The following is a 15,788-nucleotide window of genomic DNA, read 5'->3' as shown; positions in this document are numbered from 1 at the left end:
CGCTCGCATTACTGAAACTGAGACCAGGGTCACGGCGGTGGAAGGAGATGTTGGTGCCCTTAAGAAGAGGGTTGCTGACATGGAACAGACTCAACGGGGCCTGATGCTTCGGGTGGAAGATGCCGAAGGGCGGGCGAGGCGGAACAACCTGCGCTTTGTTGGCTTTCCGGAGGACTGCGAGAATGGGCCCATGGACGCTTTTCTGTCTCGGTGGCTGGAGAGCTGGCTACCCCCGGATTCCCTGTCGCGATGCTTCGTGGTGGAGCGTGCACACCGTGCCTTGACTCAGAAGCCGCCGGCTGGGGAGCGGCCTCGCCCGATCATCGCCAGGCTCCTCAACTTCCACGACAGGGACGTCATCCTCCGGGAAGCGCGGCTTAAGGACACCCTGCTCTATGACAATCACAAAATTATGATATTCCCGGACTATACCAAACTGGTCCACCAGCAGAGGCACTCCTTCCTGGCAGCCAAGGCCAAGCTGCGTGGCCTGAAAATCCAGTACTCGCTGCTCTACCCGGCCCGCCTGCGGGTGATCTTCAACTCCAAGACCCTCTTTTTCGATACGCCGGAGGCCGTCTTCAACTGGACCGATGAGGCAGTCAGAATTCGACCACATGTCCAACCAGGGCTGCACTCTGGGTCGTCGCGTGGCTCGTCACAGGACCGGAGCAACCCATCAGGCAAGGGGAAACGTCACCGCAAGTCCCGCTCCCGGCGGAGGTCCCTGTCCCGGGACCCCCTCTTGGGGGACACACAGCCCGATACGGATCAATCTGATAAAGGCTCCTGATCACTGTTCACTGGAACTGTCTGCTGGATGCCTTTCATGTGCACCTACATGTTGCAGATGCTGAGCTGTGGACGGTGGGACAGACATTGGCTGGTGCAGTATTGACTTCCTCTTTGGCGAATGCTAGGGCCTTTCCGGTCTGATGCTTTCCTGTGGTGCTATGCTTATGATTCTGCTGTATGTTTGTTGGGGTTCGGGGCACGTACTATGGGCTGCCTCCTCCTTCTGGGACTGGGGGGTGGTTCTGGGAGTGTGCCTGGTTTAGGGGGGTTGTTTGGGATCCATTGGCATGTCTGACTTTTGGCACCACGTTTTGGGCCTAAAGTACTGTATGCCGCGACAGATGCTTCATTGTTTTTTGAGGTATTGGGGTGGGGGGAGGGGGTTTTGGGGTGTTGGGTGGTTAGGTGAAGGGGTCTGCTTCTGGGGGATTGTGGGGTTTGGGGTTCTGTTGTCTGGGGTGCACGTGGTCTTTGTGAATTTTGCAACGGTGGGGTCTGGGGCATGGGCCGGGAGTCGGGGATTGGGGGGCTGGATGCATTGTGATAATGGCTAATGTTCCTCACTCAGCGCCCTCTGGCGCTTCCATGCGTGTTCTTAGCTGGAATGTACGGGGTCTATTGGACAAGATCAAGCGGGGGGCGGTGCTCCGCTGGGCTAAGAGAGACATGGCGGATGTACTCCTTCAGGAGACACACATGCTAGGTACAAGGGCCCTGAGTCTACAACGCTTTGGCTTTCATCAGGTGTTCCATGCCGGGTTTGCTAGGGGCTCCAGGGGAGCGGCCATTCTTATTCATAGACGGCTGGCGTACGTTCATGAGCGTCAATGGCTTGACCCCCAGGGCCGCTTTGTATTTGTTCAGGGGAAGGTTGGTGCAGAACCTGTTGTGTTTGGCTGTGTGTATGCCCCCCCCCCTTTGCAATGGGCCTTAGCGGAACGACTATTTGCCCTATGGACTGAACTCCCCCACTCCATGGCTGTGATTGGTGGCGACTGGAACGATGTGTTGGATGTGGCTTTGGACCGGCAGAGGAGGCCTGGAGTGGCACTGGTGTCCTCACCTACACGATTAGGAGCTATGGTTGATGGTCTGGGTTGGGTAGATGTGTGGAGACATTTGCATGCGGAGCGGCGAGAATACACCTATGTTTCGGCTGTCCATGGCTCCCTTTCGCGCTTAGATTGTGTGTTTGTTCCGAGGGCCTTTCTTGACAGAGTGAAGGGGGCAGCGATTCGGCCCCGCGGACTCTCTGACCACTCCCCGGTGGCAGTTCAATTTGACTTGTGCAGAGCGCGCCCCCCCTTCAGATGGCGGATGTCCACGTGGCATCTGCAGCGCCCTGACTATTCCCAACATCTACGTAGCGCGATTGCCCATTATTGGCAGGACAACCTTACCGAGGGGATGGATGCAGTGACCGCCTGGGAGGCTATGAAGCCCACCCTGCGTGGAATTGATCTCGCTTGGTGTGCATCTGCTCGCCGGACTCGGCTGGGTAGCATTGCTGCGGCTGCGGAGCGGGTGGAGGAGCTTGAGGCTAGGCACAGCGAGGCACCCGATGATATGGCACTGCGGCTACTCCTGCAGGCACAACAGTCTTATTCCTCGGTTCTCTTAGACGAGGCTCGCCAGGCGTGGTTGGCAACCCGTAGCCGGGTTTATCAGTGGGGTGACAAGTCTTGCACTATGCTCCATAGGTTGTGCCAACAGAACCTGCAGCCCCTAACACTGCCGGGCCTTGTTGATGGTGCAGGAGTGGCGATCACAGACCCGGCAACTCTTGCAACGAGTTTTGCGCGCTATTATGGGCACCAATATGCCTCTCGAGAGACCCTCTCCCCCGCCAGTATCGCAGATTATATTGCGTTGGTTCCCCCTTCTGCTGTGTCCGATGAGGTGCGCGATGCCCTGGACCTTCCCCTGACGGCTGAGGAGCTGGGTGATGCGCTGGGTCAGCTGAATGTGGGCAAGGCGCCGGGGCCGAGCGGATTCCCCAGTGAATTCTATAAGAAGTTCCATCTGCAGCTCGGGCCGCAATACTTGCGGGCCCTGGAACAGGCACGAGAACATGGCCGCCTCCCACCGGATTGGCGCCATGCCGAAATCGTAGTGTTTCTGAAGCCGGGTAGGCCCCCTGATCGCCATGAATCTTATCGTCCCATATCCCTCATTAACTTCGAGGCCAAGCTTCTGGCCAAGGCGCTGGCGAACCGCTTACTTCCACACATCTCGGCCCTCGTCCACCCAGACCAAGCGGGTTTTATGCCGCGCCGGGCTACGAGACACAATACACGGCGGGCGCAGGCTGCGATACAGGCCGTTGAGTCCTCGGAGGATCCGGCGGCACTCCTGCTGGCTGATATCGATAGTGCTTTCGATTCGGTCAGCTGGACGTTTCTTTTTGCTCTATTGCCGCTGCTGAACCTAGGCCCGACCTTCCTCTCCTATGTCAGGCTGCTTTACACCGAGATCAAAGCCTCAGTGCGTATCTCGGGGACGGCGTCCGCTCGTTTTCCGGTTTCCAGGGGCACGCGCCAAGGGTGTCCGCTCTCCCCTTACCTTTTCGCGCTGGCCATGGAGCCGCTGGCTGCCAGGGTGCGCCGCGATGAGCTCTACCGTGGCTTCGTCTGGGGTGCGGATCATTCGGACCGTATAGCTTTATATGCGGATGATGTGCTATTTTTCATGACAGACCTGCAGCGTACGGGTCCTCGTGTCTTAGAATTGATGCAGGACTTTGGTCGGGCGTCGGGGCTCTACCTTAACCCGCGCAAGTCGACCTTGTGGGTGCTGGGGGATGCCGCGGTGGCGTGCCCTTGGGCTGCATCCCTTCAGATGGCTGTGGAGGGTGTGAAGTACCTGGGTGTCTTCCTCTCTGCTTCGCCCACAGTGGCGTGGGACCGGAACGTCTTGCCAGTGTGGGATCGGGTCCAACTGGACGTCAAGACGTGGACGCGCATGCCTCTTAATATCTACGGCCGGTCGGCCATCTTCAAGATGGTAGCTTTGCCCCGTCTCCTTTACCAGCTACAGAATCATCCCTTCCAGATTGACCCGCAGTGGTTCCGTACTGTTAACTCTGTGCTGGGCCGGTTTCTGTGGGCAGGGGATGCCACCTGGGTGGCGCTGCGCACATGCTTCCTCTCTACCTACTGCGGCGGTCTGGCGGCTGCGGATATTCTATCTTACTATCAGGCCTCCCATCTCCTTGTGCTTAACGAGTGGTGGTATGGAGACCGTAGTGATCCGGCTTATGCTCTCGAGCATTCTCTGATGGGTGGCGCCTCCCTTCACACCCTGCTGTACTCGGCCAGGCGGAGGCGACTGCTTCCACAGGTCACCCAGGTGGTTTTCACGGTCTGGCGGCGGGCCCTGCACCGGGTGGGCTGGTGGGGGCGGCTCACGGCTGAAACCCCGTTGTGGCGTAATGGCCTGTTACCAGCGTTGGCGTCTCTGTCCGGATTTGACGGCTGGGATGCGATCGGGATCTCGTCCCTCGGCCATGTCCTCTCGGGTACTACCCTAAAGTCCTTTCAGGACCTCAGTTCTGAATTTAGCATGCCCAAGACCCAGTTCTTCCGCTACCTTCAACTTCGCCACGCTCTTACTCCTAGCCTGGTGGGCCTGGAACAGCTTCCAGACTTTAGCCCCATCGAGGCAAAACTTTTTATGGGAGACCTGGGTGACAAGAAGGTCTCACAGATCTACCGATCTCTGGTCACTCACTGTTCCCCGTCGCTCTCGGCGCTGAAGGCCTCTTGGGAGGGCGATGTTGGTCCCTTGGATGACGACGATTGGCGCGAGGCCCTTGAATCTCCCCGTGGTGCAGCTATAGCTATCCGCCTCCGCTTCATCCAATTCAAATACCTCCACCGGGCATACTATACTAGACACCGTCTATGGAGGGCGGGCCTTATCGCGACTCCGGAATGCCTGAGGTGTGGTTGTGAAGAGGGCACCCTTTTTCATACGGTATGGTCCTGTGAGAGACTGACTCGATTCTGGGCCGGGGTTTGGGACTGCCTGTCCGAGGTGTTGGGATGGGACCTGCCCCGTACCCCTAGGCTGGGCCTTCTTCATGTTCTGGAAAGCGTTGGGGGCAATGTTTACAAACGCCATTTGCTATTGCTGGGGCTAGTGGTAGCGAAGAGAGACTTGGCGCAGGCCTGGAAGAGCGAGCGCGCCCCCCCCACTTGGGGCTTGGAAGGCGGGCCTGGACTTCCTTATGGGACTGGAGCGACCTGTTTTTGAAGCCCGGGGATGTCCCCGCAAACATTACAAAATCTGGAAACGGTGGGCGGATTACCGGGGCCTGCTCCTTGACCCCCCCGTAGACCTTGATGATGCATTACTGCTGGATGTGGATCCCGCGCTCTAGGCTGCTGGCCGGCTCCACCCTTGTAGGTTTTCTCCTGTTGCTGACCTGTGATCACGTGCACTGGGTTAGGGTGGGATAAGGGGTGGGTAGCTGCGGGTGGGGTTGGTTGGCGTTCTAGGGGTTGGGTGGGTGGGGTAGTTTGATATTTTTCGATCTATAATGCTGGGCTCAATGCTGTATTAATGCTGTGTCTACCTCTATCTGTTGCTGACAGTCTCCTCCTGACTGTGGAGGGCTGTACTGAAATTTGCTTGAACTCATAATAAAATTGGTTTTGAAAAAAAAAAACTGATCAGTATGGAAGATGGGTCATATTAGAATTATACATTGACGGCAAACCTTTAACTATTTGCTCAATTTATGGCCCAAATGTTGACGACTCCGACCTCCTTAACTTTTTAAGTATAGAACTCGCTGCGTGGCCTACTCCTTTAGTATTGTGTGGGCATTTTAATATTCATATAGATAGGGACTTTGATTTAACCTCAGAAAAACCTTATACTGGCCTTAAGAGTAAGACCTACAAGGCACTAAGAGGTTTAGTTACAGAGTTTGGGTTGGTGGATGTAGGCTTTATTTCAAGAGATGGGTCACCTGGATATACATACTACTCTGCCCCACATCAGAAGCTGGTACGCTTAGACTGTTTTTTCAGCTCCATGACATTATTAAATAATATCCTTTTTGAGATTTTCCCGAGAATAATCTCGGACCATAATCCTATATTAATAGAGATTAAATATGGTCATGGCTTACCCCGTGAGATAAACTCCTGGACATTTGAACGTAAACTTTTGGCAGACTCTGTGTACATTGAGCATATGTCCACATGGATTAAGGAATTCTTTGATGTTAATCGTGGCACAGCTACCACTCAAATGGTCTGGGACTCTTAAGGCTGCGTCCGGGGAGAAACTCTGTCCTACTCTATTAATAAACAAAAGTCCTCCCGAGCTAAACTTGCCACCTATTACAGGGCAGTACAAGAGTGGGAAGCTAAATTGATATCCGCTATTAGTACAGCTCAGGATACGGAGCATATTAAAGCAAGATTGGCTATTCATAAGTCCAGGCTATATGAGATCTATGCAAGGAAACTTGCTGAACAGTTTGCAGTATCTCGCTCACAAATTTATGAGATGGGGGAAATGACAGGAAGGATATTGGCTAAGAGACTCAGACAGCAGGAAACATTTAATAATGTGAAGGAGATTCAAGACGATTCGGGTCAGATTTATACTCAACCTGAAGATATCTTTCGCTTATTTTACAGCAAACTATATAGGGAGGAAGATACTTCATATTCCTCAGAGACATTGCTAGATTTCTGCGGGTCGGATACTATTTCAAAATTAACTGATATTCAAGCTATAGCCTTAGAGGCCGAAATTTCATGGGAGGAAATAGAAATGGCTATTCTTTCTCTGGCTACTGGGAAAGCTACAGGGCCAGATGGTATACCCTTAGAATTTTATAGAGTGTTTAGAGCCCTTTTAAAACAAGATTTATTGCAAACATGTGTAGAAGCACAAAATGCGGTAGCACCTCCATCATGGAGTCATTCTACAATAATGGCATTCTTAAAGAAAGACAAACCTCCTCTTCTTCCCTCGTCGTTTAGACCGATTTCGCTTATAAATGCGGATAGCAAGATCTTCTCGAAGATCTTAGCCTCTCGTATATCAAGGGTAATCTCCACAATAGTCTCGCCGGTTCAACATGGCTTTATTCCTGGTCGGGACACCTCAGATCACGTTAGGCGTGTAATCACTTTAATGGACAGAGCTGAGGCAACGAACAGTGACCTTGGTATTACCCTGTTGGATGCTGAGAAGGCATTCGACAGGGTAGCCTGGCCATATCTGTGGGAGATGCTAGAAATTAAAGGTTTTGGCCCCCGGATCATCTCGGCCATAAAAGCGCTATATGTATCACCTACATCTTGCATAAAACTGAGTTAAAAAAAATCTGATTTTTTTTCCATTTCTAGAGGCACCCGCCAGGGTTGCCCTGCTTCTCCACTTTTGTTTGCATTGTACTTAGACATATTTTTAAATAAACTGAACTCAGCACCGGGGATCCCACCCGTCATAGTAGCGAATACAAATTATAGGGCGCTTGCATACGCTGACGATATATAGTGGTGAGACCTGGCTGTTCGAGCAGTAACGGCACCCCCCTCCCCCTAAGCGAATTGAGACCCTACGGGTAGGTAGTGCGCTCTATAAATGTCATTGATTGATTGATTGAGTGGTGCTTACAACCAATCTTCAGGAAGCCCGGCCAGTTATAGAAGATCTTGCTACTCGCTTTGGAGTATTCTCTGGTTACAAGTTGAATATAGCTAAGACTCAAAACTTGTTTGTAGGCCAGACACCCCCTTCATCGATCCCAGTGGTTTCGGTAGCAACGTATTTGGGTATTAAAATTACCTCTCCTATTTCAGATATCCCAGCTATGAATTTTAACCCGATTTTTCAAAAAGCAAATGCTACACTTGAACGGATTGATCATTTTCATTTATCCTTATTTGGCCGAATTAATGTATTGAAAATGTCAATACTTCCTAAGTTTCTTTACATGTTTCGTTCTATCCCACTTGAATTCCCCCTGATGTTCTTTAAACAATTGGAAAGGATGACATCTAAGTTTTTTTGGAGCTATAAGAAACCTCGTAGATCCTATAAAAAGATGGTTTTACCCAAATCTAGGGGGGGTGGGGCATCCCGTACTTTCTGTACTACTATGTTGCGTCGGTTTTACAGTTTATTTCCCCTCTGATTATTGGTGAAAAAGTAAGGATCCCACAGAGTCAATCTCCCTCCATCTATGAACTTATAATGGGCGAAGAATGTCGTGGATGTTTCCTAAAAAATATAGAGCCAAGTTATTACAAAAAAACTAAATTTAAGACGCTGAAAGCAGCCTTCCGAGTTTGGAAGATAGTTAGGCAACTTTTGGGAATTAGGAAACTTTCGATTTATACACCCTTTAATGCTCGTAAAATATTTCCATCTGTGTTTCAAGATCTGGCAATGGTTCGATGGCGAAATAAAGGAATACACGGGGTGAATGATCTATGGCAGAATAATCGGCTCTTTAATTTCCTGGAGCTTACAACTAGATATAACCTCTCAAATCAGGACTATTTTAAATATCTACAAATACATAGCTTTTTTTAACTCTGTCACTTATGGAAGTATCAGGTATTACCAGATTTTCATTGATTGATGACCTGTTTATCAAAAAAAGGATTGGACATTATTATAGAGCTCTTCTGACATTATGCCTGGACGATTTAGAAATCCACGCCTCAGGGTGGGCAGAGAAGTTAGGGGTAGCAACTATTTGTTTAGAAGAATCAATTGCACTTGCTAACACTGTGTTGATCACTGGCAGAGCCCGCACACAGCACTACATGGCTCTTTATGACTTATATTATACACCGCTAAAAATTTCAAAATGGGGTGCGACGGTGGGTATAACATGTAATAGGTGTGGGTTACATGCTGCTGATTCACTGCATATGTTTTTTGTATGTCCGCTGCTAGTCCCCTTTATAGAGGCAATTCAGACCTTTTTGACCAAAGTGTTAGGCTATTCTCTTAGGTTAACGGGGGAACATGTCTTAATGGGAGTAACCTCTGAAGTCCTACTCGAGGGGCACAAAGGGCTCATATTCATATCTATGGCTATAATGAGAGCATGCATTACTCAAGAATGGATTAGATCCTCCCCCCTCCATTCGAAGCATGGAGAGCTCGTCTATTAGCGGCATATAATATAGAGACAGCTTTATATAGCACAAAAGGTAAAAAGAAAAGAATGCTGGGAATGAAGATCTGGGACCCAATTCGGCAATGGATTCAGGGGGAGCTGATTTGATTTGATAATTATAATTTGTTATTATATTCAGTTCCTGATAAATTCGACTGTGATATACTCTGTGCTTGCTGATGGTAGTCTGGGCATTATTCTGGCTTTATACATTTTTGATTTGACTGGTTAATATTACTGAATTAATCCTGTATTGCTTGCAAAAAATAAATGTAAAAAATGATAATAAAAAGATTTTTAAAAAAAGGAGCCATAATGTTTGCCCTCACTGTCTCATATCGTCTTCCGGTACATCTGGGCACAGTCTGAGTCCCTGGAGTCCTGCTCTGTTACCAGACACACATAGACTTTGTGAGGGTCTGTCAAAGACATCTGTTTGCGTCATCAGTTTGTGACAATCCCTGCACAGTTTAAACACTTTTGTGTTATGATGTGAGATTTTCCCTGGCACACTGGATGATTCTGCAAGAAAGTAATGCTGAAAACACAAAGGAAAAGCTCCAGATCTATGTCTGAAAGTGCGTATTTCAGTGTGCATGTGTAACATTTATACGCAGCTCCACTGATTACTTCTGCAGTGGAATACCGTTGGGGAGAAGCCCCACAATGCCACCTACTGTTATACAAGAGTGCGGTTTTAAAGTTTTCGATCAAGTCTGATGCCTGGGGAATAGTCACTAGGTGAGGAATCTGCAGTTCGAAATATACATCAGAAAAATGTGTGCAGGAGTGAGCCACAGTAATGGAGGTCTGCAAGTTGAAGTATGAAAGCCCTAGGCCTGTCCCTGTGCAGTAGGTGGAGATGAGGTTGTTAACTCAGACAATGAAAGGGTATTGCGGACATTCCTGAAGCTGGAGGGAGGAGACCTAGACTTTATAGTGGGGAAAGAGGACAGTATATTTGGCCATGAGGCAGGGTGGGCAGAATCACTTCTACACTATCATGAGAATATTAAAACTGGTTTCCTTCAAATGAAAAAATATTGCTCTCTGTTCAAGCTAGCATGACCTCATATACTCTCTATCCAGCAAGGGTAACTCTTTTAGATGAGGCAAAAGCTGCAACCGCGAAAAATGCTCAGAGATTCGTTGGGTTCATTAAGGTACCATCCAAGTGCATTCACAAACTTTTTTGAAAGACAATTACTGTAACTATTTCATCCATAAAGAATCACTTCTCTCTCACATAGAACCCTTGAACGGATTTCATTGCTAACAATCAAATTCCCAAAATAAGCAGATTAAAAATATGCAAACTGGACACCAGATTAGTATCCAACAAAAACCGCACAGAATAACCAACACATCAACGCACTGGTGGCACGAGGACCCTGAGCTGCCTAGCACCAAAAGGGGAATGAAAAAAATTGAACTTAATCTATGCCAGGCCCGAGATGGCCTTCATTCTGCCAGAAAAGCCCCTGCTATACTTTACCTGTTGCTGCTGATTTTGCTGCTGCTGCTGTTGTTGCTGTTGCTGCTGCTGCAACTGCATTTTTAACAACTGCTGATGCTGTGCTACTTGAAGCTGTTGCTGTTGCTGCTGCTGCTGTTGTTGTTGCTGCTGCTGTTGTTGCTGCTGCTGTTGTTGTTGTTGTTGTTGCTGTTGCTGCGCAGCTGCCTGATGCTGCACCTGGAACTGCTGCATAGACTGCTGCGCTGCCTGGAACTGCTGCTGTTGGTGTTGCAAAGCTGCTTGCTGCTGCTGGAACTGCTGCTGCTGTTGCTGCGCCATCTGCTGCAGTTGAAGTTGAGCTGAAATGTAATAATCTTTCATTAGGTGTGATTAGCAAGAATGCCTGCACTAGCCACAGCTCCCAATTCAAATCCTAGAGTCTACATTAAACCACTTTTTAACATTCACAACATTTGATTTAGTCAGTCTTACACAGAGTTATACAAAAATCACAAACAAAATTAACAATATTTTGGGAAAAAGAGGGCCTTTCATAACAAGTAGCAGAAATCTACATCGGACAGTTAGGCGTGCCTATTTTTACATATAATCACAAACAGTATTTTGTTCAAGACGATTCACACACGGAGGAACAACATTTTCAAGTTTTAGAACTATATTTATAAATCAATCAAACATCTTCAGTTTTTTAAACCCTACTAAGCAAAAGATGACTCATTCAATACCATTTCACAATCCCTATGGCTCACTCATACCAATAAAAAAAAACGAGTGCAATTTTTCATTCTGTTTGTTTCAAGGACTAATCACATCAGACAAATAAATAGCCCGCTGGGCATCCGCAATAATGGATGTCTTACAATTCTATGTACATAGTTTATATAATTCCATTTTATGGGTCTAGGCTAACTGAAAAAAGAAAAACATCTTTACCTACTGTATAATACTGTTCCATTCATAACATGTGAAAATGGCTTAACATCATGACATCCCCTTAAGAATGGTTAACCGTGTAAGAAATGACCAAGCGGGCATGTAAAGTGTGCATCATGAAACAGGGCACATTAAATATGAGCTGGCTGAATACATTATGAATTTGCCCAGGATTTGGGCACAGATGCCTTTCTCTTAGGAGGTCACTATGGTAAGAATAGCAATCAGATACACAAGCGAAAGAGGTCAGGGGGATCCTGTGGGGCAGAACATGCCCCTCAACAGCTGAGAAGAGCTGCTGAATCAATGTAGAATGCTATTGATACCCTTACAATATGAACCGTACGTCCTTGAAAAGAGATATGTTAAGACTAATCACTTTGTTAATGTAGAAATTAGAAATGTTAACGGGTCTGTATTCATGTCGGCAAATATTTCTAAAACAACCTGCTCATGGTGACCCATATCTTCTTAACACTCCGGTTCCTCCGTTTTCTAGGGTCTACATGACACTGAAGGTGGCGGCAGTGGAGGTATAATGAGTTGAGGCAGCCTCAAAACATGGATTACTTCAAGGAACCACTGGAAACAACGGCAGTGGTAACAAATCAGTAAATTGAACCAAGGGTAGCACCGACAATCCATAGCCCAAATGACTGGGTTAGGAAGTCTGTTCTGAGAGTCCTAAATAATATTCAGTGGAGAAGTCAACATCTCCAAAGGAACGGTCACCATCGAGTGATTGTCTATGTACCAGGTTATGAGTTAATAAAGAAGGCAAGTTGTCTCACTGGCTAGGACTGAAGCTGGTTCAAACTTCATCAAATTTGATGGTGCCATATGTAATTGTTTGAGTCCTTTGGTGTCAGTGTCGCTTTAATTTCTTGAAATGACCTGGAGTGGGCATCATCAGAAAAGAAAGGCTATAAGCCCGATCAATCAAGGCGATGATCCTGGCAATATCTACATCATTGAAGAGTACTGAAAAAGCCCACCTGGGGGGGTGAGAGGGTACAGAAGACATTTAACTATTAAAGAGAAACTGTAGAAGAAATAGGCAACATGGCAAAGGCAGAAGATACACCTTTACAATGGACTAAAATCGAAGACATTAAAAGATGTAGCATACGGCAACTGTGTCAATAACATAGATCTATAGGGCACGGTCCATGAGATAACTCACAAGGTCAAAGTTGGCACCTTTAATGGAGATCCTGCCACACACTTTGCGGCGAGAAATCAACAATGTAGCTGATGGAAGGGATGGCACCTAGAATCTCAATTCAGGATCAAGTTAAGGGAATTTTCAAGATGCTCATTTCAACATTCTCATTCACTTGTAATGGATAAGCCTCATCCCTACGCTAGGTAATTGAAGCAGTACAGCTATGTCTGAAAATACTTAACCAAATGCATGTAGAAGTGAGCATGTCAACTTTCTAAGATTAACACAAAAAAATGAAAGGATAAAACACAAGTTTTTATTGGTACAAGTGGTTACTTTTCTGGCAGTTTGAAAATTTACTTCTCTAGGAACGCAAAACATTCATAGTCCTGATGAATTTTCAAAGTTTAAACAGTGAAATCTGTTGACATTTTTAGTGAATTCAGTTACAGTTGGGAGAAAATGTTACCAAAAAAGTAAGAACCCTGGCATGGTTATGAGTGAATAAAGCACTTGATACTAGTACTGTGATTACACTTTAAGACGCCGCCGGTCCTCAGGATGTCGGCTGATGGGCTGTGTACATGACCAAGCGAGCCCATTCGGGCACACACAACTGCAGCCGGCCAGTAATGGTTGTAGGCGAATCACATGTAACGTATTTTCTTGTGATAAGTGCAAATAAACCTCTTACACCAAAAAAAAAAAAAAAAATATTTCAGAGGGGATCATAATATATGTAATGCAGAAAATAGGAATAAAGTTGTGACATAGAACTGCACCAAATTATTTATCAATTCATTTACGGGAGGTTATCTTAGAACAGTAGGATACAGTGAGCACATGAAAAATGAAAGGGTTAATCATCATAATAGAGAGATCTGAGTACTAGGCTGTAGCATCATTCAATACTGTATAGGCAGATAAGATAAGAAACACAGGTGGGCAGAATATACAACTGACATATACCAACTTGGTGTTGCTACTGTGAGGTTCAGATAAGACTCAGCACAAACCCATGTGTTGACTAATCATAGAGTATCACAAGAATAGTAATTCAAAGTTTAAAGTTACTCAAGAACAGAGAAAACAATCCCCCAAAGAAAATATACGAAGCTATAAATTTTATGTGAAAATACTTGTTTTCTTCTTTATTTGATATTTGATAGATGATCATTCATTTAAAATACAGTACAAAGTCGTAGCCATCATGGTGGGTAACGGAGTAGGGTGGGGGATGGTGTCTGTGGATATAGAGGTAAAAATAAAAGTAAACACCAAGTTCCCTTGGATGAAAGAGCCGGACCCCTTGACCTCCGCCTATGAACGCACAGCAAATGTGTCGAGATGAGAAGATTTAAATGTCCTTTTACAGATAATCGAGCACTCGTAGAAGAATGTAGTAAATAGGCTATGCTCCACAGGAGGAATAAACTCAAGTGGTCAGGTTAAAACAAATAATGCCAGTAAATAGAAAGCTAGCAAATGTAAAGTACATAACACAAAGCCAAAGGTAAGCAAACGGTAGAATACATCCCCAGGGAAGCTCTCAGAATGTCCCCAAAAAGTTGTTAGCCTAGGCTTGGACCTACAAATGACTGTATGAAATGGTTGAAGGACAAGTCCTTAGGTCTAACTTATATTAACTGAATTTATAGGAGGGTCGTACAGAGGCTATGTAATAACAGACGTTCTCAGAGACATAACACATGTTTCAGTATGTGGACGTATTTAGAGTATAATGACTGGATCTCTAAATTCAGAAAGGTTCTTAATGCATTTTCTCTATGAGGCTCGAGAATGTCTGTGAGGTAATAAAAAGTAGATTGTGGCATTACCTCTGAGAAGTGTAATGAATTGATGACCTTAGTTAAAAACAGGATGTATATATGGACACCTCAGGGAATCACTATAGATTGAAGGAGAGAAAGGATTTCTTTCTTTTTAAAAGAAAAAAACGTGATGTTGACAACGGTGGATGCCAATAAACCAAGAAAATTGTGGAAAAGTATATTGTATAATTGAAGGAAAATCTCGTGCCCACAGAGCTCTACAAGTCTGTGAACTTCTTGGAAGTTTTACAAGGCTGAGCCTACATTTAGACATCCACTGAAATTTGTAAATACAGCCCTTTTCTAATGTATCTACATTACACTGTCCAGTAAACCAGCACTTAAAGGCACTGTGCCCCATGTCCTCTGACCATATGAATTAAAGAATGAACACTTTCTCGGAAGCTAATGTCAAAACATTCCTGTGATGTTGATAATCTCGGCTGTACAATCCACTAACATGAATTCGATACTCTGACGATGAAAGTCACAGCAGAAGATCTCATTACCAACTTGGTTCATTACCTTTACAAAGCTGCTTCTTCTCATCTAGGTCTGCATCGCCTATACAAAAGTGCCTCACAGCTTTTGCAACACTAGGGTTCTCCACAACTTTCCACTTTAGCCCCACATTTCTCTGAACAATGATGCCCAGTAAATGAAACCTTACCTATATAGGTAAAGACACAAATGAGAGCTCTGACTAGACAATGTGAGTGCTGCACCACTGAATGAAAGGAAAATGCTACTTACCAGTATGCATCTGTTCCTGGCATGTAGAGCTGCAGATTCACACACTGTGCATAGATTGTAAAGCAGTACTCCACCCTAGCGGCGACCACGAGTATCTGCTGCAGTTGTTTGAAATAATGTTTTGAGTACAGCCTGGCCCACACTAGCTTATTGCTTTGCTTGCACATCTACACAATAGTATTTTGTGAATGTGTGCGGTGTAGACCATGTAGCTGCTTTGCAGATGTCATAAGGGAATGTTCACTAAGAAAGCCACTGAAGCCCCTATTTTTCTGGTAGGGTGGGCTTTAGGGGAATAGAGAACGTAAGTTTTGCTTTTTGATAGCAAATTTGTATGCATTTGACAATTCACCTTACAATTCCAGCTTTTGATATAGGATTGCCTTTATGTGGTGGTGAAAAGGATACAAAAAGTTGTTGAGTTTTACAAAAAGGTTTTGTTCTGTCAATATAATAAAGGAGTGCTCTTTTGACGTCTAGCGTATGGAGAGCTCTTTCTGTGACTGTTTGTGGTTGCGAGAGGAATATTGGCAACTCTACAGACTGATTAAGATGAAAAGGAGAAATAACTTTATGAAGAAATTTTGGGTTTGTCCTGAGAACCACTTTATTATGATGGAGTTGTAAAAATGGTTCTTGAATAGTAAGTGCTTTTAGTTCACTGACTCTTCTGAG

The 15,788-nt window shown here is 46.1% G+C and overlaps 1 protein-coding gene across 2 annotated transcripts in view; it reads right to left on the bottom strand.

Annotated features, from left to right (window-relative positions):
- The window catches only part of MED15 (mediator complex subunit 15), a 782,088-nt gene that overhangs the window by 413,253 nt on the left and 353,047 nt on the right, over positions 1 to 15,788 (bottom strand). For both annotated transcript variants that reach the window (XM_086942779.1, XM_086942780.1), the window contains exon 6: positions 10,449 to 10,768. In XM_086942779.1, coding sequence (XP_086798905.1) covers positions 10,449 to 10,768 — 320 coding nt within the window. The remainder of the gene's footprint in view (positions 1 to 10,448; positions 10,769 to 15,788) is intronic.

This window comes from Lissotriton vulgaris, chromosome 11 (assembly GCF_964263255.1).
Source record: "Lissotriton vulgaris chromosome 11, aLisVul1.2, whole genome shotgun sequence".
Taxonomy (NCBI): Eukaryota; Metazoa; Chordata; class Amphibia; order Caudata; family Salamandridae; genus Lissotriton; species Lissotriton vulgaris.
The sequence above is the reverse complement of the archived record's forward strand: the minus strand, read 5'-3'. Positions and strand labels throughout refer to the sequence as shown.